Source organism: Strigops habroptila, chromosome 5, assembly GCF_004027225.2.
Source record: "Strigops habroptila isolate Jane chromosome 5, bStrHab1.2.pri, whole genome shotgun sequence".
NCBI classification, from domain to species: domain Eukaryota; kingdom Metazoa; phylum Chordata; class Aves; order Psittaciformes; family Psittacidae; genus Strigops; species Strigops habroptila.
This window is the reverse complement of record NC_044281.2, coordinates 48,701,747-48,724,981: the sequence shown is the minus strand read 5'-3', so window position 1 is coordinate 48,724,981 and position 23,235 is coordinate 48,701,747. Positions and strand designations below refer to the sequence as shown.

General features: G+C 39.2%; 1 protein-coding gene across 3 annotated transcripts in view; it reads left to right on the top strand.

Annotated features, from left to right (window-relative positions):
* THSD7B (thrombospondin type 1 domain containing 7B) overlaps window positions 1–23,235 on the top strand; it is a 398,006-nt gene that overhangs the window by 142,657 nt on the left and 232,114 nt on the right. For 2 of the 3 annotated variants that reach the window (XM_030486445.1, XM_030486444.1), the window contains one exon: window positions 20,051–20,846. In XM_030486445.1, coding sequence (XP_030342305.1) covers window positions 20,051–20,846 — 796 coding nt within the window. Of the gene's footprint in view, window positions 1–11,599; window positions 12,909–13,596; window positions 13,694–20,050; window positions 20,847–23,235 lie in introns of those variants that run through there. The other variant, XM_030486446.1, reaches the window with a different exon arrangement.

The window sequence follows — 23,235 nt, the reverse complement described above, 5'->3', positions numbered from 1 at the left end:
TTAATCACGAAATAACGTTATGATTTGTTGCAGTTCATAATTGGAAAGTGTTCTAATTTAATTAACAACACAACAGTGGTTTCTCCAGATGCTGTTGCCAATGCATGGGTTTGTTGGACTTATACAGTGGCAAATACAGTGATAAACACAAGCAGTGCTTATTTATTAGTGGAAGTCTTTGCTTCAGAATTCCCTTTTTCTTTTCTTTTTTTTTCTTTTTTTTCTTTTTTCTTTTCTTTTTTCTTTTTTCTTTCTTTTTTTTTCCCCCAGACAAGCAGAAGTATTTGAAATTAATAACTATTCTGTATATTGCAAACTACAGTTTGCAATTTTACTATTCTGTAAAACTGAGGTGCCCAGTCTTGGGTATCTAGCAGGGCTGGAGAGCTTAAGCATCACTGCCTTGAGCTAAGTGGCCTTGATGGCTCTAATATTCTTTTTAAAGAAGAGAAATAAAAATCAGCAAACATACAATTTGAAAAGAAGTGGTTCCCCATCCTTCTCTACCCATCCCTGTTATCCGTCAAAGAGCCACTAGGCTGAATGGTTCATACTCATATTCTGGGAGAATACTGCGTGCTGCTGTACTCAGCGGGGAAAAAAACCCCAAATTTGGCAATTTGTGAATTAGCAGGGGGAATGGGAAATTGTTACCATTTCAGTTCTTAAGTTGTCACTGGAAAACAGGATTAGAGGAGGAAGGATTTCTCTAAGCCTCGGGAGAAAAGCTATTGCAGTGGAATATTGACACTCTGAAGAACAACTGCATATATTCTGTGCAATTAAGCATACTTAGGAAAATAGTTCACTGCCAGTCACAGTTTACTGTTATATTTCTTTTATGGAATTCATATGAACAATCAGAGGAAGCTGATTTATATTGAAGGCAACCTTGTTCCACTCTGCCTTTGGTGATTCTCCTCCTTGGTTCCCATTTGGCAGCTGATTGCAGTGAAGGTGTCCTGGCTCCAAGCACCCGCTGCCTGTACCTGTTGTCCTGAATCCCTGGTGTAAATTCTGCTCTGGTGTAAACATTCCAGCAGACGTGTGCTGTTTTTTATGCTTGATGTAGATGTCTGGAGAAAGAGGCTGTTTGCTTCAGCTAATGCCAGCTAGTGTTTTCCTTGTCTGCCTTTTCTTCCTCTACAGACAATTTTCTTAGGTCTGTGTTATATAAGAACATGTAAGAGATCTTCTTTAGAACTAGGTTTTTTTAAGGTAGTTTCTCTCCAGGTTTTTTATGACATACCAGATAGTGGGTCTTATTCAATATAACTACAAAATGCTTAAATAGATGAGAAAACGGTGTAAGTAATAGCGGAACTTGGTCTCTGTTGTTTGAAAACAGCTGTGTAAACAGCCATCTAATGTACATTGACTTGCTAAAGATTTATTACTCAAAATCCAACATTTTTAGAACACTAATATTATCTTGGTTAAATGCAAGATGTTAAATCAAAACGCACTCTTAAGGGAAAGCAAATGGGACTAAAACAGTGGCGGTGATGAGATGTTCTTGGAGTGATTACTTGGGTTCTCAGGGGAAACTGTGAAATGGAAATAAATCACATTCTGGCGCTCATCAGCGTGCTATGTATTACTTTTCTTCAGCAGGTCTTGGGGTAAAGAGCATACTAAAACCTGAAAGGCTCTTGTCTGGGCTGAGAAAGAAAAGGAACACCTTTAGGATGGCAATAGAGAGAGAATGACAGAATGGGAAAGAGAATAATTTGTTTTACCAGCTCCGAGATGGAGGTATTCTAAAAATGTATAAAAGAACAGGATGAGGTGTATGTACACAGAATGCATTCATAAAGAATTCTTACTGTTTTTACCCTCCAATGTTCATGTTAATACCTTTGGGTGAAAGAACAAATAATTATTTGTGTTGTGGAGAAATAGTTTTTAGACTCGTTTTAATAGGAAGTGTCACAGTGTTGTGAAAGAGAAAGAATTAGAGGTGTTGTGTTAACAGGGTTGGGAAGCAGAGGCAATAGCCCAGAGAGCTATTTTGAGAGTGGGTGATTTCATCCGGGAGGAAAAAAAGGCTGCATAATCCCGAAGAGATGAATACTAGAGGAGCCTGAAGATGAGCTCATTCTGCAACTTCTAACACCTACTGATTGTTTTAAATCAGGTATTCACATAAATGTATTGAAAAATTCCTGCAGTTTGTTTTAATTTTATATATTGGAATAATTGCAGTAGACAAGTAGGTTCCCTTTTGGTTATAAGTTCTCATGATTTTCACCAATAAAAATTATTTCATATTGTTCCCTTGGGATTTTAATTGTGTTAAGAAATGATTGGCCCTAATAAACTTCTACAGTCTGTGATAATTATAATCAAATAAGATATCCATATAAAAGCATAAAATTATGCTGGAGCAAATGCATTCTTGATCATTAATTAGTGAACTATCAAAGGCGTTGCAGATGGCAGTCATTTTTGTGCTTTTTAGAATGAAGCCTGACCATTGCAGCCTCAACTGTGTGTACTAAATATATTTTTCAGTTAATCTTGCATCAGTAAATACCTCTGAATATGTGTTTATATACATATCCTATCTATCTGCTACATATATATATTCTTAGTTGCTTTTAATATGTGGAAATATCATCAGTAAGGGTATTTGTTCTAATAAGACTGTAACTGTACAGTACTTTACAAAACAGATAAATGGATATGGCTGCAGTTCTTGAAAGGTAAGGTTCAGGACAACAGTTCGCATGCAATTGTAAGGGCAGTGGAAGAAATTTGGCATCAGCAGTGTCTGTAGAAACTGCTGAATTTTTTGAGTTTTGTGAAGAGGAGGCATTGATATTTGGTGGCAGATTTTGCTGTGTTTGAGTGGCAAAGTGAATCAATAAGGAGAGAAAGAAAAATTAGGTGGACGCTGTATTTGGTAGATGGTAGTGAAATCAAAATGACTTTCTGACTTGGTTGATGGGCCGCTGTGTTTGATAGCTTGGGTTGCCTCCTCATAGAACAGGGTGGGTGAATTCATACACCTGGGTACCAACACAAGTTCTGTCAATGCTGAGATTTTCGAAATAAAGTGCAAGTTTAAAGGCACAATATACTTCCTGTTTCTGGCATCCTTAGGGAAATATTGGACCTACAAAAAGCAAATCCAAAGTGTTAACAAGGACAGGTAGGCTTATCCATCAAACTCTTGTGAGATGCTGCCATCAAAACTGTTGCAAGAATAGTGTTATTTACAAAGAATGCCAACCAGAACTAAAGATCAGGATCATCATTACCACCAAATTATCTTAATCTAGCAATAGATGACTCGTGTGTGTGGTATCAGGATAGAATGTGATGTGTTTGTCTTATGATAAGTTCCCCTCTAGTGAAACGGGTATCACAGCTGTCTTCGAGTTGCAGGAAGACTTTGATTTGTAAATCCTATAAAGTGGATTTAGGTCCCAGTTTCCTTTTTATTGATTAAAAAGTTAAATTTAATTGCTTACGCAGAGCTTCGTTCTATGTTACGCATTTTATCAGTGAAATACAGGCCTGCATCTTTGACTTCAAACAGTTACATTTACATAATCAGCACATTTACCATTTTCCCTCACAGTTTACTTATTGGTTGAGATTGCCTGCCTGCCATGTGATCTGACCACAATGGCTAACCACTCCTTAGTGATAATTTACATTATTATTGTAATATGGATTAGGCATCAGCTGGAAGTGAGTCCGAGTCAATACTGAGTTCTTTCCTGAGACATCTTAAATTACTTAACAGTCTGATATCCATTTGGAAATTCAAAGACAGTGCTTAAAATGTTTGTTGGCAAACTGAGTTTCATCAATGAAACTTAGCAATTGGCTTGACATTCAGAATGTAGGACAGAGATAAATGAGGAACACAGTAGGTAATGTGGACTCAGTCTGCTCACGCTGAATTGATGCTGGTGTAACAGAGGCCAGAATTTGTCCCTCTGGCTTCAAATTTGGAAGATACCATGGGTACTTCTGTCAAGTGACTGAAGGTCCTGACATGCATAACCCCCTGCGTGGAGAACATGGATGTACTAGGGAAAAGTATTTAGTTATCTTGTAACAATATTGTAACAACATGGTTGTAACAACATTGTTGTAACAATATTGTTGTAACAATAGCTCCTTGAGCTAGCAAATGCATACGTAAAAGCAGACTCGAAGAAATTAATGAATTCTCATGCCTGCCCAAACAATTCATTTGTCTGGGGTTTGAATTCCCAGAAGAGAGGAAATGTGAGGAATTTTACAGGAAGTAGCAGCTGTTATTCCTCCCTGAGATAAACGATGTGCACTGTGATCAGTAAAACCCCCTATCTTTTGTCGATGGGATTGGCAACTAGTGACTTGTTCTAACAGTCCAGCTGTTGAATGCTATAATCCTTGTGGGTCAGATGACATATACTGTTACTGCTGTGTGCATATTTATGTATATACTTGATGCTGAATTAATATTTTAATGTAGCTTATATAAGCAGTTTCATCATAATTGCATGATTTAGGAGTGTTTTTAAGGCAGCCATAAAAAGGTATTTCTGAGCCTCGCTGAAGTTTTGATTGGGAAAACCTGTTTGCCTAGAAATTATAAATGTAAAAAAAACCCTACAGACTTGTTGTGGATGGGTTTATTCACATCTGAAACTCGAAAAAAGGCTTTAGTACAGCCTTAATCTAAGGAATAGTTTATAAAATGCTCTGATTAGTTGGTATTTAAAAGAAATTTAAATCAGCTTTTATCATAAGTATCTTTCTCATACATAGTGTTCTTTAGTTATTGCATGTGAAATGAAGTTAATTATTTGAAAAGATGAAGGTTGCAATACCTGAGATTCTGAACTTTGCAGTTGGGGAGCTATAGTGAAATTGTTTTTCGAAGTCATTGCAGCACCTAATAGATGTGAAGAACCTTTGTAAGAGGACTGATGCAAAACATCTTTATTTCTACTTACACAAATGTCTGAAGCTGATCTATTCCCGGGACTAAGCTATCTGAATACGATGTATTATCGCAGGCACTTGGGTTTTACCAGTGTTCTGACAGAGTGCTCTGCTTAGTCTGATTTGGGAGAACGTCATTCTCCGTCTTGTCTAATTGCAGTATTGATAGGTCTTGGGACTGCAGTTGCAGGAATGAAAATCCACAGCTCTGAATGGACTGAGACAGTTCCTTTCTCATAGAAGTAAAGTGTGTCTTTCTTAAGGTAAATTTTTCTCTCCTTGTTCTTGAGCGAGGAGGAAGCACACCTTAGAGATAAATACAGCAAATTATCATTAGTACAACTGAAATCCTAAAAGTCTCATCATTATTTGTCCATATCTAATTGTTACAATAAAAGAAAAAAGAGTAGTGCAGTTAAAGTTGTTGTACATACAATTCTCAGCTTGTGCACCTTTCCCAATGTAACTCCTTCCTTGCTGCTCTGCGTCCTAAGGTTGGTGGTTTCATCCTGGCAGTGGTGGGTTTTCAGTATATGGAGTCTTTTCCCAAGTGGAATATAATGTTCATTTGGATGGTTTCTTCTTTCTCACTGTGGGATCCACATGAGGTCACATTAATTTCCTAACAATTTTACACCTTTATCTTTTTTCATCAGTCCATGTCACCATGTTATGTGTTTCACTGCCCTAACCAGTTTTGTCTGGCCCCAGGTGTACATTTCTCTAACTGATCACTAGTCAGTTAGCAATAGTGGTGGGGTCTTCAGTGCCAGGCTGCACCCCATCATGTGTTATTCTTTGCTTCTACTCTACATCCTTGTGTTGCAGGTGCTGAACAGGCCAGCTACGGTGGTGATCTGCTAGGTGGGTGATTCACTGATGTGGAGGAATTGATCTGGAGTAGGCAAATCAATATGGCCACAAGCAGTGGAGTTGGTCCACATGTGATGGTGGGGTTTAAGATCCTGAAGGAAGTGAGGAAGGAAATAAGGGGATTAAAGGTCCTTCCTTGATCTTGGCAGCATGGACTTTAAGTTGTTCAGGGAACTAGGATCCTGTGGGAAGCTGTCCTGAAGGGCAAAGAAGATATAGGGAAATGTAATCCAGAAAAAAGTCCTGAAAGTGATGCTGCTGGAGAAACTTATCTTGAGTACATACAGTATTTTATTCTCTTGCTTTATCGTAGAGTTTGATGCAAGGCTGTCTAAATGCATAGTGGGAAGCTCATGCTTTCTTAGTCTGGTGGAAACTGATTGCATGTGGAAATAAAAAAGGCTATCACAAGCGTGTGGTGTGTGATCACATATCCATCCTAATCAGGGAAAATTCTTTGGTCAGCAACTATTGTAACCAGACAAATTTAGATAAATGGAAATGTTGACTGAGTAATTGTTAATAATGTGTATTTGTGTGTGTTAAAAATTAATGTAGGAAAGTATTTAGTTGCTTAGTTTGCCTGTCAAGATTGTTTTATTGGTTTAAATTAGAATACTTGGGAGAATGTGAAGATGGTGCAGGGGAATGGTTTGGGAAGAGTGATGGGACAGTAAACCTAGCTGGTCTAACTGATGTAGCTGTTTGAGACTTGTAAGTAGAAAAATCTATGGCAGATCTGCCTACATTAGCTTCTTAGTGACTAAGCTCAGAGGTCCAGGAGAAATTTTCCTGTCCTTTATTCTTAAGGGAGTAAAGTAGAAACTGTTTAAATTTAGCATACAGTTTTACTTTAAGAAAATTTTTACAAAACATGTCCTGAGAACAGTAAGTATTCTTGAAAGAAATCTAGATTTTTTTTTGTTTGTTTTAAAAACACCTGAAGATTATGCACAATATTAACCATATACATGTGCTCTGTTTATACTTTCTGGAACCCACTCTTTCTACATCTGCAGTAGTATCAAGATTTGATGTAAGCTAAAAATCTTTCTTCATCGAGTAGTTTTTCAAAGAAGAATAATATCTTGAATTTCTAAACTTTCAGCTAGGACAGACTGTGTTTTTAACACGTAGTAATTATGGATTACATTTTGTTAGCTCCCTTTTCTTCATTGATTTTTTCCCATTCAATCAGTTGTTTTTATTTGTACATGTAAAATATATGGCTTACTGTTAGAAGGATCTCAAATCAAATTGGCTTAATTTACTTCAGAATATTCCAAATAATGTTTATTATGGGAATCATAAAAAAAGAATTGACATTTCTAATAGAAGGCTGTTTTCAAGTGGCTTGATTGAATTGAAGAATGCCCAGTGGAATTAAAACTCAATTAAGAGCAGTTACTTCAGTATTCTTACTGGAAGAACTGATTTTTCTTGCTTCACAGAACTATCAGTCTGATTTATCTACATCTGAGTATTGTCCATCCATTGAGGATGTAGACAGATTTATTAATGCTGTAGTTTGTGGATTGATATGCCAGCTTTGCTATGAACTTTGTAATTCTTTAAACTTACCTGAGGAGAAGACTGAGAGGTGGATTTCCTTCTGGGAAAGGCCAGGTAGCCGACTCTGTTTCTCAACAAAGCTCATTCTGTAGCAACTTATTGGTTTCTTATGGTGATACTGAATCTCTATGTACTGGTTAATGAACCAGCTGAGACATGCTAATGAACTGGTTTATATGGAAATAGCTTACTCTCATAAAAGCAGCAAAACTAAAAGCCCTTTGAAATCTGTTTTTCGGGAGTATTAGCCAAGTGTTTTTATTGCCCTGTCACCCAAAATCACTCCTTGTTCTGCCTGTCTGGATTACTGTCAGGCGTTTGGAGTAATTAAATCTGAGTAATCTGAGCAGATTTCAGAGTTTTGTCCATTGTCTGTCATCATCTAATCTTTAAAATTATCCACAGATTCCATCATGACCTCCAAAACACTGGAAGTGTTTTCTCTGAGAAGGATTAGGAGCTGGCTCCAGTGTTTTAGAACCCATGATACAGCAATCATGACATTTTACATAAACTTCTGTTGCACTGGGTACAGACTGGGCATAAAAATATTGCTTGATTCAAAAATGTGAGCAAAATGGGATAATATAAATACCTCATAGCGTGTATTATATAGATGTATGTGTGTGTATGTATATTTGACAGCAGTTATGCACATTCACACATGTATTTTTTTCCTTTTATTAAATAATTCATGATTTTTCTTAATCAGATGTGCCTTAAAATAGGAAGCAAAAAGGGGTATATTTCTTGGCTTATCTTTTCTCCATGCAGACATTCCTGAGCTTGAGCACGCAGGTGTTGAAAGGTTACTTTGATAGTGTCTCCTTTCAGTAATGCTCCAACAGGACTTGGGACTCAACCGCTCCTTTGATTAAACACTTAGGGCAGCAGCATCTTCTGTCGATAGTTAGTAAGTTGGGAAATTTCAGGTGCTATCATGATGAACTCATGTGTGACCTAAATTGAACTGAAAGCAGCTTGTGGCAGGAATGGCTTTTTATCTTCTTGAATTGTGTTTGAAGTTGTGATCATTCTTTGAAGCATATTTAAATTAATAACCACTGCATTTTCTTGACAATACTGGTAGAGATAATGTGGGATTTCCATTATTCTGGTCTGTTTTTGATCATTTCCCAGTTACAGTAAGGATGATGAATGAACATCTCCAATAAATGATAGTTTAAAACATTAGTTTTGCCATGTTGGTGACACAGTGGAGCAAAGATGATTGCCATGCTGATGTTTAATTTAAAACTGTCTAAAAATTTGTACTTGACTCCTTTATATCAAGGTGAACTTGAGGCACACTTAATTTATGCAGGTTTCCCAGGCAGTTATGACAATAGTGTGTTAGATTTATTTTGCAGACTAAATGATTTTTTTATATATTCACTAGAACCATTCAGGGCTACAAAAGAGAACTCTTCCCAGTTTAATTTTTGTGCAGATATCTTTATTTATAGTGTAAAACATTAGAACAAGCAGGTACTCTTGTGTAAATTAGGAGCACTGTTTATAAATATCTCTGCAACTGAAAGCAGGAAAAGTACCAGACGTGTAACTACATTAGCACAGATACTCTACAAGAAAGCTACTTCTGTGAATCAGAAACAAGCTTAATGTGAAAATCTTTGCTTTTGAGAGCATTCATGCTATGCACATCATTAACCTGTTAATTAAATCTATAAGGGCTGTATTTTCTGAGGCCTTGTTAAATGATTACTTATGTATAAGAACGTTTCTAAAAATCTTCATTTGCAAAGTGTGGGCTAACATTGTAAAAGCAGATGCTTACATTTGGATGTAAAATATTTATACTGCATATGTGCCTCTATAATTGATCTTTTTCCAAGTTACCATTCTTTTATTTCAAAAAGTCATAATGTGATGTATTTTATGGTAAGAGTGACCAGATTTCCAAGTTCAGAATTGTTCATCTCTGCTCAGCGAACAGCCCCAGCAGAATACCTGAATGCTCCCTGTACCCTGCCACATCTCTTAATGGTTTTCGAAAGAAACATGGGTCTATGCCAGTAAAGTCATCCTCAGGATATATATTCCCAGCTCTTTAAACATCTCAAAGGATGTGGTTTTATTCATTGTGAAAATGTATGTAAAGGTGCATGACTATGAGTATTTCAGTGATAACTGAAGACTATTCAGAAATATGTAACCACTAAAAATGCAGAATAACATGAGCAAAAGATATGCCAAAAAAGTAGTGGAGATCTACCAGCATTGTACGGCTGACCTCCGCCATGTGGAGGCTGACCTCCGGGTGTGGTTTGGTGTTTGAACACTTCCATCTTTAAATTATTGAACTGACATTCTATTTTCAGTGTTCTTTATTTCAGCAGTGTAGATATTGAAAAAAACCCCAAACCAAACAAAAAAAATCCCAAACCCTGCGCTCTCTCCTGAACATGCTTGCTTCCACCCTGGGACCATGCCTTAGCACTCTGCCTGCTGCAGGACTTGCAACGCCAGGGCTCGTGTTAATGTACTGGCACAGATTTATGGTCAAGACTACGATACTCTTCTCTCTGTTTATCCTTAGAGCATTACTGGCTTTTGCTCCAAGGAATCTAACTCAGCTGGAAAAGGAAAACCTAAATTTAAAAATAAAATGAATAGGAAATTGCTCTGTATGTTGTAATGTTCTAGGTTTTGTTGCTGTCATTTGGGAGGTAGGTTTGCAGAGAAGTGCTGCAGCAGAGGAGCTTTCTTTTGGTGGGGTGTAGTTGAATGCCATGTCCTGCTCTCCAGCAATTAAATATGTCTAACGTGCTAGTTTGGAAAAAAAAAATAAAAATTCAAAAGCATCACAGGATAATACAACATTTTGATAAGATCTGTGGATCTAAATCTGGCCTGATGCACAGATCTTAGTCTGACAGTATCTTACTTCCACTTATCTACATGTGTAGTTGTTCGGAACAACGGCTGGCAAAATCTGCCTCCAGATGGGACGGGAGTTTTTTCTTTCTTCACACAGCTGTCTAGATATGCTATGCTTACTTATATTTTGTAATTCTTGTCTCAAGATTACCAAGATTTTTCTAGTCTTAACACCTGCACGTCTGAACAAGGTAATGTGATCATGTTCTCTGAGTGCAAACTCAAGTATTTTAGTTCCTCTGTTCTTATGGACCATGCAATCAAGAAGCTGAATTTATGATGTGATGGGAGATTATCTCAATTTGGCAATTAATGTCTTTGCCGTTGCCTTCCTTTTACATTGATTTCCCCACCCCCTCCAAATAAAATGTAGTTGTTTAGGTTTTTTTGTAGTTGTTATTTTTTTTGTTTGTTTGGGGTTTTTTTTTTGGTGTTTTTTTTTGTTCAGGGTTTGGGTTTTTTTGTGTGTGTGTGTTGCTGTTCAGTTGTTTGTTTGTTTACAGTATGTCTGTCCTTCTCTGAAGTGAAAACCACTTGCATCTTAAAGCCCTCCATCCTGATTTACACTGTCTGGAAACTTAAGCTCTTTGACCCTCTTAGATTGATGAGACGCTGCTCAACCATCAGCCATTCCTCCTGTCAGCAGCCTGTGCTCACAGCATCTGTGAGACGAGCAGATTGATTTACTGCTGGAGAACACTTACCATTCCAAACTTTGGCATAGCTGCTTGTATTATTTATTCCTGCATAGCTATTTCTAACTATTGCAATGAATTTTGCTTTTCCTAAATACTTTCGCTTTAGAATGTGGAGCATTTAAGAGGAGTATCTAGAGTAAATTGTATTTTAATTATAAATAATTGCAGGTGCATAATTAAATGTGGACTGTAAACAAAAAAAAAAAAAGAAAATGCCCAGTAAAAGCAGTTTGTATCATTCTGCAATAACCTCTGTCCAGTTTTTACAAAATTGGTGTGCACATATTTAAAAATAGTACTTTTCACATGAATTAATTATGCTATCTGTTGCCAGGGAATTGTTATCATCAGTGTTCTCCATCTACGCAGAAATACTAATTAGTAGCATTTTGGGCACCATGGGATATCCTGGCCGTTGTATAGCTCTTCTATAATGCTTAGTAAGAATAATGGCTGTCTGGCCCATATGGTTGAGAAGGTATTTCTGAATAAATACATGGCGTCTATATTTTACCTTTTCTACCTATCTGCCTTTTCTGTTCCAAGAGCTTTGGGCAACCCTATTTCTGCTCTGGAGCAAGGGAGGTACCCACAGGCAGAGGGGCTGCCCCAGCTGGGGCTCCTCAGAGATCCCACCTGGAGAATATCACAGGGTAAGGAATTTTAGGTATGTGCACATCAGCTCTGCAGGTGACTGAGGAAGAGTTAATACAATTCCACCACTTAACCCCAGCCAGACTTGGTGTAGCACCTCAGTGTGCAATTCTTGACTTTGATTCATTTACCATGGCATATTGATAGCTGTAATATCTGAAAAACTATGTTGACTTCTGCGCTGTAGTGGCTTATAAAATAGGTAGGTTGGGAACAGCATGAAGGTGAGCAGAAAAAATGTAGTTCTCCCTTAAAATTGTGTCTGGAGAGGGATGTACACATTTCTGTGATTATGTGCATGTGAAGTAAATTCTGATACTTCAGAAAGGTTTTGCAGGTGTGCAGATTGCTGTATTATTTCACAACTTTTCCTGTGAAACGGGTTTTTTTGTGGAAAAAAAATTAGATTTTTAAAGTTTTGAAAAACAGAACATTGCTATTATTTCACTGAATAAATATAATTTAAGCTTCATGAAAGAGTAAGAAAATTAGAAACTGCAGTTGTCACAACTCGGAATAAGGGGTGGCAGCATCTTTGGTGTTTGGCAGGTAAGGAATTATTGCAGAACTGATACAAGAATTCTCTTTTTGTGTCTTGGAGTTTGAATACCAAGCAGGTGTTGAAGTGCTGCCAGTGCTTCCCGCCAGCTATCCCACTGAGGTCCGATCTTAGAGCATCAAACCTTTGACAGCGATTTTCTTGGTATAGTTCCTTTAGGAGTCCATTAGTGGTGATCTTGATGTTGTATGGTAGGATTCGTTGCCAAGATGTGGATGGGACAGTCTCTTCCAGAGCTGAGTGTATCACCTTTGTAGTCCTCCTACCCTTTGCTGGGCTATCAGCAAGAAGGTGGACCTGGAGTCCAGGCTTTGCATGCTGGAAAAATGACTGCCTATGTGTGAAGGATGGTGAGAGGAAGCCAGTGTATAGGAAAAGCAGAAAAACCTTTTTGCAAAGCTTTCTGGTGTTAAACCAGCAATGTAAGGACCTGTATAACTCTGGAGTGGGCCTTCTGAATCACCCAGTTCCTACAGGCAAATATGAAATAATCCCATTCACAGATATACCAAGGTCCCTTCTGCTTCCCTGCAAATATCAGAGTCTCCTCGATTCCTTACTTGGTTGTGCTTTAAGAGGTCTGAGCTTTCCTATGGGCTTGAGAGAAGATTTAAACATAACTAGAGAGGAGGTTGGGGATCAGAAGAAGGTATCATTGAGATATGTGTCCAGAAATGCCTGTGTATTTTCTCTGGTTCCCACTGGTAAGCTGGACAGTTTGTGTTGCGTAGCCAGTGTTTTATTGATTCTGGGTGTTTTTCACAGGCAAACAACAGTTTCTGTTGGGAAATACAAGCCCCAGAGTCGAGGTGGAGTGGCTGAAGAAACATTTCTCAGCTGTGTTTTCTATTAAGGTTACATTTACAAACACCTTATAAAGGCTATCCATGTTTTAAAAGGAATCAGTTTTCATAGATGTTTGGAATTTTAAAAAGGACAGAGTTTGATTATAACTATCTATCTATAATTCAGTACTGAGATGTTTTTAATCTCATCTGCAGTAAACTACTCATATTCATAAGGTGCTGATAACATCTATTTAAATTTTTTGTTTTTATAATATACCTAAATTTATATACATTATGGCCTCATCTCCTAATGTCAGCTGCTACCATGAACCCTCAAAATGTGTCAGATTAGTATTACAGAAATGTATCGGAATATGTGGATTTTTTTTTTTTTTTTTTTAATTTTTCTATTTTTTGTCTGAGAGTTGAAAGAAAAGAATATTTTTCCCTGGGCTGTGCCTGGGGTGTGGGCACATGATTGAGTAGCTCAGCTAATGCAGTTTATATTAGTGCTTAATATTGAGAAGTCCTGCCTTCAAGTGCCAAGGGGTTAGTAAATCACTGAATTTTCATAAACAGCAGTGTTCATTACATTTTGTTGCAGAATGTCTTTCTTGCTGGAGTGTGTCTTGAGTGTTACTGCATGTGGATAATAAGGGAAAAAGCTGCAATGTAAAATTGGAACAAAATGCTGCATGGCTGTAAGTCACTAAACTTCACTTTTATTCAGATCTAAAATAAGGTGAATAACTAAGCTGCTGAATTACTCTTTTTTGTAGGTCATGAAAGTTTAAAAATGTGCTGCAAGTATTTAAAATTAATCCCAGGAATCAGACGAATTTTATATGCCCTGTGTGAAACATTACAAATGGTACAATAGTCTTTTATTTTGTACAGCATCTTTCATATAGGTTATAGCACGAAGAGTTTTACTGAATTGCTCTTAATAATAAATAGCAAAATAATTGAGACAGTTAAGTACTGACAAGGAAGAAAAGCTGCATTTTGGCTGAGATGTGGCAGTAGATACAAGGCAAGCGTAAAGGGGAGCTCTTCCAGGAAGCAGGGGAGTAAGCAGTTATGCTAACTACAGCTATACTAATATTACTTTGTAATATATAATATATAAAAGTTTCAGATTTGGTGTCCTAGACTTTCTAAGGGGCTTGTCCCCAAGATGTTAGTCTGTTTAGTCTGCAAGAAAAGGTGTGACTGGACTGACTACACTGACGTGGAGAGACCATGGTATGCAAACACTACGACTTTCATCAGCATAGTAAGAACTTTATCAGAATAATTAGAAATATTTTTCTTGTTATAATGTAGAGTAGCTTTGCATCTTGCTGGGAAAAAAAAAAGTGGTGAGAAAATAAATGGTAGTTCATATAATATTTAAGTTTGGTTCCTAATCAATAAGTGCATGTCCAAATCTCATAAAAAAGACATAATTCTTGTAAAATTACATAAATCTCATGAAAACTTCTCATAAAATAACCAATTCTGATGAAACTAATTCAGTGGAACTTATTTTTTGTTGCTGTTACTAATAGTTAATATTAGTTGTTTGTAGTGCTGTTTAGGAATAGAACTCATGTTGTCTGAGTCAGTTATATGTTCTCAGAAATCACAGAATGAGTTGGAGCTTTCTATTTCATATAGACATGCTGTGGTGGAAGGATGCTGGAATGGCATCCAGAGTGGTTATATGACTTTTCAAGCAGAAGTATTCAATTAGAGTGGACACTGCAGTGATCTTCTGGAGTTATAGTCATGTCCGGTGGAATTATTCCTCAGCCAAACATTAAGTTGTTAATCTTTGTTATATTTGGGGATCTTTGTCTAAGAATTAGGAGATTCTGTTTAAAAACAAATTGTTAAGATCTAGAACAATTCTTCCTAAATTTTACACTTAAACTGAAAGACAAAGTGAAAAAGTGTTGAGGAGGACTATTCCAGTGATTGTCCATTAATTTTTTTCTCAGTGTTTCTTCTCTGTTTTATGTATCAGGTGTGACTCGGAGCACAACTGATTGCTGATCTTGTCCTTAGTTTGCAAATTAGTACATAGCTACAGGGACAGAATAATTGTGGAAGATGCGTATTGTTGAATGAATTCTCAGATGGTGAAATGGTTGCAATTAAGCTAAATGTCACATTAAACAGAGCATAATTATTGTAGCAAACCTTATTAAGCAATAACATACTTATTAAGCAGCTCTTACTAGGATTCCTGTTCTATGTTTGATGTTCAGTGGTGTTTCTTTTTGTCTGTAGTACGTAATTATTATCTGAAAAGCCTGCTTGCCTTCTGCTTGTGACACTTGTGTGTCAAAGAGCAGATGTCACTGCATTCTTTCAGACATAATTATTGCATGGCTGTAGGTATGTCTCACAGGCAGGAAAAGCAAATCGGTGCACATTACATCAAATAAACTACAATTGCTGTGTTATTGCATGCTTTAATGGGATTAGAGAAGCTGTATGGGGTGGTAGTAGAGTACTCTTTCTGGCTGATAAAAGATGGCAAAAAGAACAATGTGTAGCTTTTCTTTATTATTTTATCTTGATTAATTAATCCAGTTCATGTTATTATCACTTGTAGTGTTATAGATGTCTTTAAAAGACAGTAGGATGTCTTTGTTTACGGTTTTCCATAAACAAAGAAATCCGACTGTCTCCTACAATTTTTATAGAAGTCAATTTTTGGAAATAGTGATTTGATTGAATTTCTCTTTGGCTTGGTTGACTAACAGATTTATTTGTGCTGTTGCATGCTCCTTGGTATTTTGCAGATCTCCATGCTATTTTTTAGTGAAGAACTCTTTTGGCATCCTAGTGGACAAAGCCTTACTTTTAGTTAGATGCTCTCTCATAGAGTAATCCAGATTGGAAAGGACCATGGCAGGTCATCTGGTTGAACCTCTTGCTCAGAGCAGATTCAACGTTGAATTCACACCAGGTTGCTCAGGGCTTTGCTCAGTTGGATCTTGCAAACCTCCAAGGATGAGATTCTGCTGTCCACTGGGGCAGCGTGTTCCAAGGGTAATCCTCATAGTGATGAGGTTTTTCATTTCATCCAGCTGGGACCTCCCTAGTTTCAACATATATTCACGGTCTCTCCTCCCACCTGTCTCCTGCTGTGATGAGATCAAACATCCATCCAGTATTGGATTAGGTTACAATAGTTAGGAGACAGACAATATCAATCCTTTATCTTCATCTTTGTGTACTTTCTGTAGGCAGACCACTGTGTAATGATATTTAATTTTGTTCACTCTTTAATTACCAGTGGCCTCCCATTTTAGATCGGGAGTTTGTAAAGCATTTCTCTGAAGTTTGGGCTTGTGATGCCTAAATTCCAGTGGGGTTTTGATAAAATGTAGTTAATACTATTTTTCACATTATGCCAAGATGTTTCTTTTAATTGACTCAGATTTATTTCAAGGAATGTGTAAATTTAACATGACTCTTCTAAAAATAATTAAATTCTACTTACAAAGCAGACTATCGAATAGGAAGTATTTACATCCTTCTCCTCATTTAAGCTACTGAACAGGATATTTAACCAAGCAGTGAAACATTGTGGATAAGTTTACTGCTGCATCCTGAAGGGATCATCAGGAAGTGAAAAAAATCTATAGTAACGGGTTTTGCATCTGATTCTTAACCTTATTTTTCATGCTTCCTTTTTTGGTATGCCAAGAGCATAGGTTTTTAGCACATTTGCCAGAGAATAATTGCAAATTGTGATGTGTCTAACGATAGTGTAATTACTTATGAGTCCTTGCTTACTTTTTTTCTTTTGGTAATTTTTCATTTTAAATTCATATCTGACATTATGTAATGGCCACATCTTGCATCTGGCTTCTGCTGCGTCTCTCTCTATCCTCTTAATGTAAGGATTGGTAAATCTGCAGCTAGTACATGGGATGGATAGTTCATGAGTAACACCCAGAAATGCATAAAAAATATGAACGCAATGAGTTCTGTAGAGTAGGGAAAGAGTGATGGTAGGTTTGGTGAGTTTAATTTGTCCAGTCCTCTGCGAAAACTGCTTTGTATTATTCCATGGGGGAGTTTAATGCTGTCTGCCATCCTAAGTAGTAGATACTTACTTGGTGTAATGTGTTTCAAGGTCCTGTTGATGAGTAAAATACTGTTGTACAAAATGCTGAAGTGAAACAATATTATTGAATTTTTTCTTTAAAAACAAACTGGTGAAACCCAAACTTTTCCTGTACTGAAACTTCGTGTCCTGGGTTCAGCTATAGCAGTCATCTTTCTCCTTCTTAGTAGCTGGTGCAGTGCTGTGTTTTTTAACTTTCAGCCTGGGAACAATGCTGATAACACCGATGTTTTTAGTTGTTGCTAAGTAATGTTTACTCCGACCAAGGACTTTCTCAGTCTCATGCTTTGCCAGGGAGGAGGGGAAGCCGGGAGGAAGCAGAGACAGGACACCTGACCCAAACTAGCCAAAGAGGTATTCCATACCATGGCACTTCATGCCCAGTACATAAACCGGGGAAAGTTACCCGGAAGGCCCAGATCACTGCTCGGGTCGGGCTGGGTATCGGTCGGCAGGTGGTGAGCAATTGTATCCTCTCTCCTTGTTATTTCCCTTATCATTATTGTTATTGGTGGTAGCAGTAGTGGTTTTGTATTATACCTTCGTTACTGGACTGTTCTTATCTCAACCCGTGGGAGTTACATTCTTCCGATTCTCCTCCCCATCCCTCCGGGAGCAGGGGGAGGAAGAAGTGGGGGGAGTGAGCGAGTGGCTGCGTGGTTCTGAGTTACCGGTTGGGCTCAAACCGCGACACTTCGACACATCAAAAAATTAAACTGCCTTTGCTGAGGGGAAATAAATGCGGAAATAAGCAAATGGTACAATAATGTCACAATGCATAGTCTTTGTGGTAGTTACTTTCCTCTGTTAAAACAAAGCTACCTAGTATTTGAGGTTTGATTTTTGGCTATTATTTTTAGTAAGATGACAGTGCATGCATAATCCGATGTCTGGTTTTGAATCTTGCTGGCATTTGTATGAGAAAATTGTTTTAGAGGGAAGTGAAGTATCAAGGCTGAACTTTTAAATTGTCAATGGACTTCTTCATGTAACTGAATTTCAAAAGCATATTTATAGATTCATTTTTTTGAATATTCAGTTTTTACGCACAGTGGATTCTGTTGAAAGCCTGTCATTAGTGTAGTACAGCTTGTAGTGCACGTTATAGTTTGATGCAACCTTTTTCCATTCAAGATGCATGACACAGCTGAGTCGTTACCTCGGACTGATATCTTTTGGTGTGAAACAGAGTCATAAAAGGGACAACGGTTTTTCACATAGCCTGAAGGATTCAACAAGAGCTGGAGCTGTCTAAACCCTGACTACTCTGAAAACTCCCCTTGCCCTCTGCATGTCCACAACAGAGAAGGTGCCAGTGTGAGGGAAGAGTTGCAATCCTGGCCTTGAGGATGAGGGGAGGAGGAACGCCCACAGAAGGGACATGGCAAGAAGAGGAGAAGCTTGGCTATATCCAATTCCTATTTACTTTCCTCCTTTATTAACAATGAAAAGGAAACAGGATTTCTTTATTTCTTTTTCTTTTTATTACACTTTGTCAAGCCCCTAGCTCTGGAGGATTAACTCCTCTATTCATGAAGAAAGAACAATGGGATTACCAACAAAACCACCATCAGGTGAATGAAATAGCTGATATTATAATTGCAGCCATATAGGACTATTTTTGGGTTTTATATGTGTGTTTGGTTTTGTAGTGTAAGCACGTAAGTGTTTGGTAGCTTTAGAATCAATTTTAAATAACTTGACCAGAGTAACTTTTCTTAATATAAATTGACCTACTTATTGCAAGTTCTTTTTCTGCCTTGAAAAAATGCAAAAGATAGGGTAGTTGCAGCGTATTTTCAAGCAAGAATTACGTATGCAGTGTTTGTACTGAGCAAAATTGCTCTGTTATGAGGTACTGGAAAGTTTTTAAACTCAGGAATGAGATGGGACCCTCTTGAGACATGATCATCAGAATCCCTTTAATATGTTATAGTTTGGCCAGAGTGCTTTTCTCTACCTTTTCTCTTCAGTTTGCAAGTGATTTTGTACTTTATAGCCGTCAGATTACTTTTTTGACTTGGCGGATTTTTGTGGAATAATATTGTCACAGAAAAATCTTCCTATTTAGCCATGTCTGATTACATTCAATTGCAAATCCTCAAATAAGATTCATGTGATTACGTATGTTCATGTGCTCTGCAACTGAAAATGACATCACTGTGTTCAATTTTGGTTTAATTTCTCTTCCGGAATGATGAGCTTCACCACCTCATATATAGTGCCATGTGCTGGAAATGGAAACATCTTGCTCGATGTACATCTCAGACTAATTCAGAAGTTGATGCATGCGAGGTGCCTTTTCTGCTATTGAGGCTCTGCTCTCAGAGCAGCACCCTGTGGCACCTATCCTGCAGTACCTATACTGTCATACCTAGTCAGTTCCTCTGTTTTGAACCCCTATTAAATATGCTTTTATTTTCATAGTATTTATCCTCACTGTTTTATCCTTGCAGATGATGATTCAGCTGCTTCCCAGTGCAGTTTATTCCATTGACTAATTGCTCTATTAAGACTATTTTCCTCTTATCTAACTTTACTTTCTTTTCCTATTAGATTATTGTTCCTTTATGATCATTTTGTATTCATTTTTACAAGTGAAATTAAGTATTTATGTTTCCTCAGGGTTTGGGATGCATTTTAATGCTACAGAAATGTGCCTGGTCTGCCTTTAATTTGAGGTGATGTGGGGCGTTTTTCTTTTATCTTTCTTCCCTGCAAGTTTCTCTGGGTGGTGTAGTGATTTTACTACACTGGGAGGAGAAATGACTTGTAGCATTTAGGAAGCATTTAACCAATTTTAGGCACCAGTTGGTAGTTACTTACTTTTTAATGCATGGCAGGGTGTGGTTTGGATGCTACTGGGCATCCATCAAGACAGGTCTGTGGCAGGAGTATTGCATGGCATTTCTCAACACCTCCTCCTTTGCAGGTCACTGGGGCCGGTGTGTGGGTGACTGTGGCTCGGGCGGCATTCGGAGTCGGGCTGTCTGGTGCACACACGTGGAGGGCTGGACAACGTACCACGCGAACTGCGACCAGAAGGACAAGCCCGAAAGCCAGAGGAGGTGCTTTAAAATCTGTGACTGGCACCTGGAGCTGTTTGAGTGGGAGGTTTCGGCATGGGACAGGTGTGGGCTCATCTCCTTTGCTGGCGGTGAGGTGGGAGCCGGGGCTTGTGTCACCGCGCAGCACGGGCTGCAGCGCCGGAGCGTCCACTGCCTCCAGAAGCTGAACAGAACCATTGTTGCTAATGAAATATGTGAGTACTTCACACCTCAGCCACCTGCTGAGCAAGCCTGCCTGGTGCCCTGCCCACGAGACTGTGTTGTGTCCGAGTTCTCTGGCTGGTCTGAGTGTGGCACAGGCTGCGGCAAGAGCTTGCAGCACCGGACACGGGTGGTCATCGCTCCTCCTCTCTATGGGGGTGCCCCATGCCCAAATCTGACTGAATCCAGAGCCTGCAGCACTCCTGCCTGTCCTCTTGGGGAGGAGGAGCACACCTACAGCCTCCGAGTGGGACCTTGGGGTGAATGCCAGCTGCCCCATCCTAAAGACATCGACCTGGTGGGGAGGACTATGCTGGATTTGGGTTCAGACTCTGGGGAGCCAAGCACGTCTGGACTTCAAGGCTATAAACCCCACCACCGTCCCAGGCAGGTGGATATCGGTTACCAAACCAGGCAGGTCAGGTGTGTAAGGAGCGATGGAAAAAACACAGCGCTGAGGTAAGGGTGCTTTGTCTTCTATTTCATCCTCGGCGGATTCGTTTGATGGAGTGTTTGCTCTGCATGGCAGCACCACAGCAAACATGCTCCCGTTCTTGAGTTTTTAATGCAAATTTTTATGTGCTTTCTTTATGGTCTTTTTGTTTGTTTGTTAATTTAATTCTCTTCTTGTAAAGCTAGCATATGCTGAATATTTGGCATTCTTTTATGATTTAATTCATTTTATGTTTTTAATAATTCTCTTCTTTTTTTTTTTTTTGTTGTTGTTTTGAAGAAACATTGAGGAAATGGAAATATATATCACTTTGTACCGTTGCTGGGCCCTGGCTGTGGGAGAGGGAGGTTTCCTTCTCAGTCATGTACTGCATATATTTGTCAGAAGAGGCTAAAATTGCACCAGATTAAACTCCTTCATTCTTACAAATCACCATTGGATAAAATAAGTCTGAAAAGTTTGGCCTTGAGAGTTTACTAAAACATATTTCTTGGAAAGATAGGTCAGCGAGCAAACCTGTGATTGTCTCCTGCTTAATGAGCCTTCGCATCTGGGTGTAACCCTTGGATGCTGACACAAGATAGGTGACTTGCATTTCTGTATTTGGTAGTGGTTGTTGATTTGTGTCCCTATGTGTTCTTTCTAATAATTTCTCTTAGTAGGTTGCTTTGTGTCATGGTTTGAGCCCAGCCGGTAACTCAGAACCACACAGCCGCTCACTCACTCCCCGCCCCCCCCCCCCCCCCTTCTTCCTCCCCCCGCTCCCAGAGGGATGGGGAGGAGAATGGGAAGAATGTAACTCCCACGGGTTGAGATAAGAGCAGTCCCGCAACTAAGGTATAACACAAAACCACTACTGCTACCATCAATGATAATAACGATTAGTGAAATAACAAGGGGAGAGGATACAATTGCTCACCACCCGCCGACCGATACCCAGCCCGACCCGAGCAGTGATCTGGCCTTCCGGGTAACTTCCCCCGGTTTATATACTGGGCATGACGTGCTGTGGTATGGAATACCCCTTTGGCTAGTTTGGGTCAGGTGTCCTGTCTCTGCTTCCTCCCGGCTTCCCCTCCTCCCTGGCAAAGCATGAGACTGAGAAAGTCCTTGGTTGGAATAAACATTACTTAGCAACAACTAAAAACATCGGTGTTATCAGCGTTGTTCCCAGGCTGAAAGTTAAAAAACACAGCACTGCACCAGCTACTAAGCAGGAGAAAAATGACTGCTATAGCTGAACCCAGGACAGTATCCACCCCTTATTCCATACCATTCACGTCATGCTCAGATCCCACATCTCTCAGCACACCATCAGCCCTGTCCCATATATACACATATATATACACCCACACCCACACCCAGAGAAAGATATCGTTCCCTAGTCCATGGACCAATCCCTGTAAAATTGCTGAACTCATCCAGTCCATGATGTCAGGCTCCATCTCTTGTAATAGTCTTTCAGGGCAGGAGGGATGGTACATAGTGTTGGGTTGTTGCCTGCTGATGATACTGCCAAACTCATCTGGTCACTGCTGAGCTCGTCTGGTTTCCTCAAAATTCATTCTTTGTTGAGGTGATGATCGGAGGGAAGTCAGGGTCAATGGCTGGTGACCTGAAGATATCTAGTTGGTGGGCTATAAAAGTGTTATAGAGCAGGCAACAGCGTACAATTGAGTTCATTGGCTGTTTTCCCCCAAAATCAAATCCCCTTGAGGTACACATCGGACTTCCCCATCTTCCCGCATTACCCACCAAGTATATCCAGGTCCCTGAGCAAAAGCAACCCCACGAGTGGGTTTGCCTTTACCTGAAGCAGGCATAACCCAGACTGTCTTCCCCAACAAATGCTTTATGTGCACCACAGGAACTTTATCCCCCTCTACAGTACGTAAAAGTTCTGATTGGGCTGGGCCAGCCCTGTTGGCAGATCCCCTAGTGTTGACCAACCAGGTGGCTTTTGGTAAATGTGTATCCCAGTGTTTGAAAGTCCCACCACCCATTGCTCTCAGTGTAGTTTTTAACAGCCCATTGTACCGTTCGATTTTCCCAGAGGCTGGTGCATGGTAGGGGATGTGATATACCCACTCAATGCCATGCTCTTTGGCCCAAGTGTCTATGAGGTTGTTCCGGAAATGAGTCCCATTGTCTGATTCAGTTCTCTCTGGGGTGCCGTGTCGCCACAAAACTTGTTTCTCAAGGCCCAGGATAGTGTTCCGGGCAGTGGCATGGGACACAGCGTATGTTTCCAGCCAGCCGGTGGTTGCTTCCACCATGGTAAGCACATAGCGCTTGCCCTGGCGGGTTGGTGGGAGTGTGATATAGTCAATCTGCCAGGCCTCCCCATATTTGTACTTCAGCCATCGTCCTCCATACCAGAGAGGCTTTAACCGC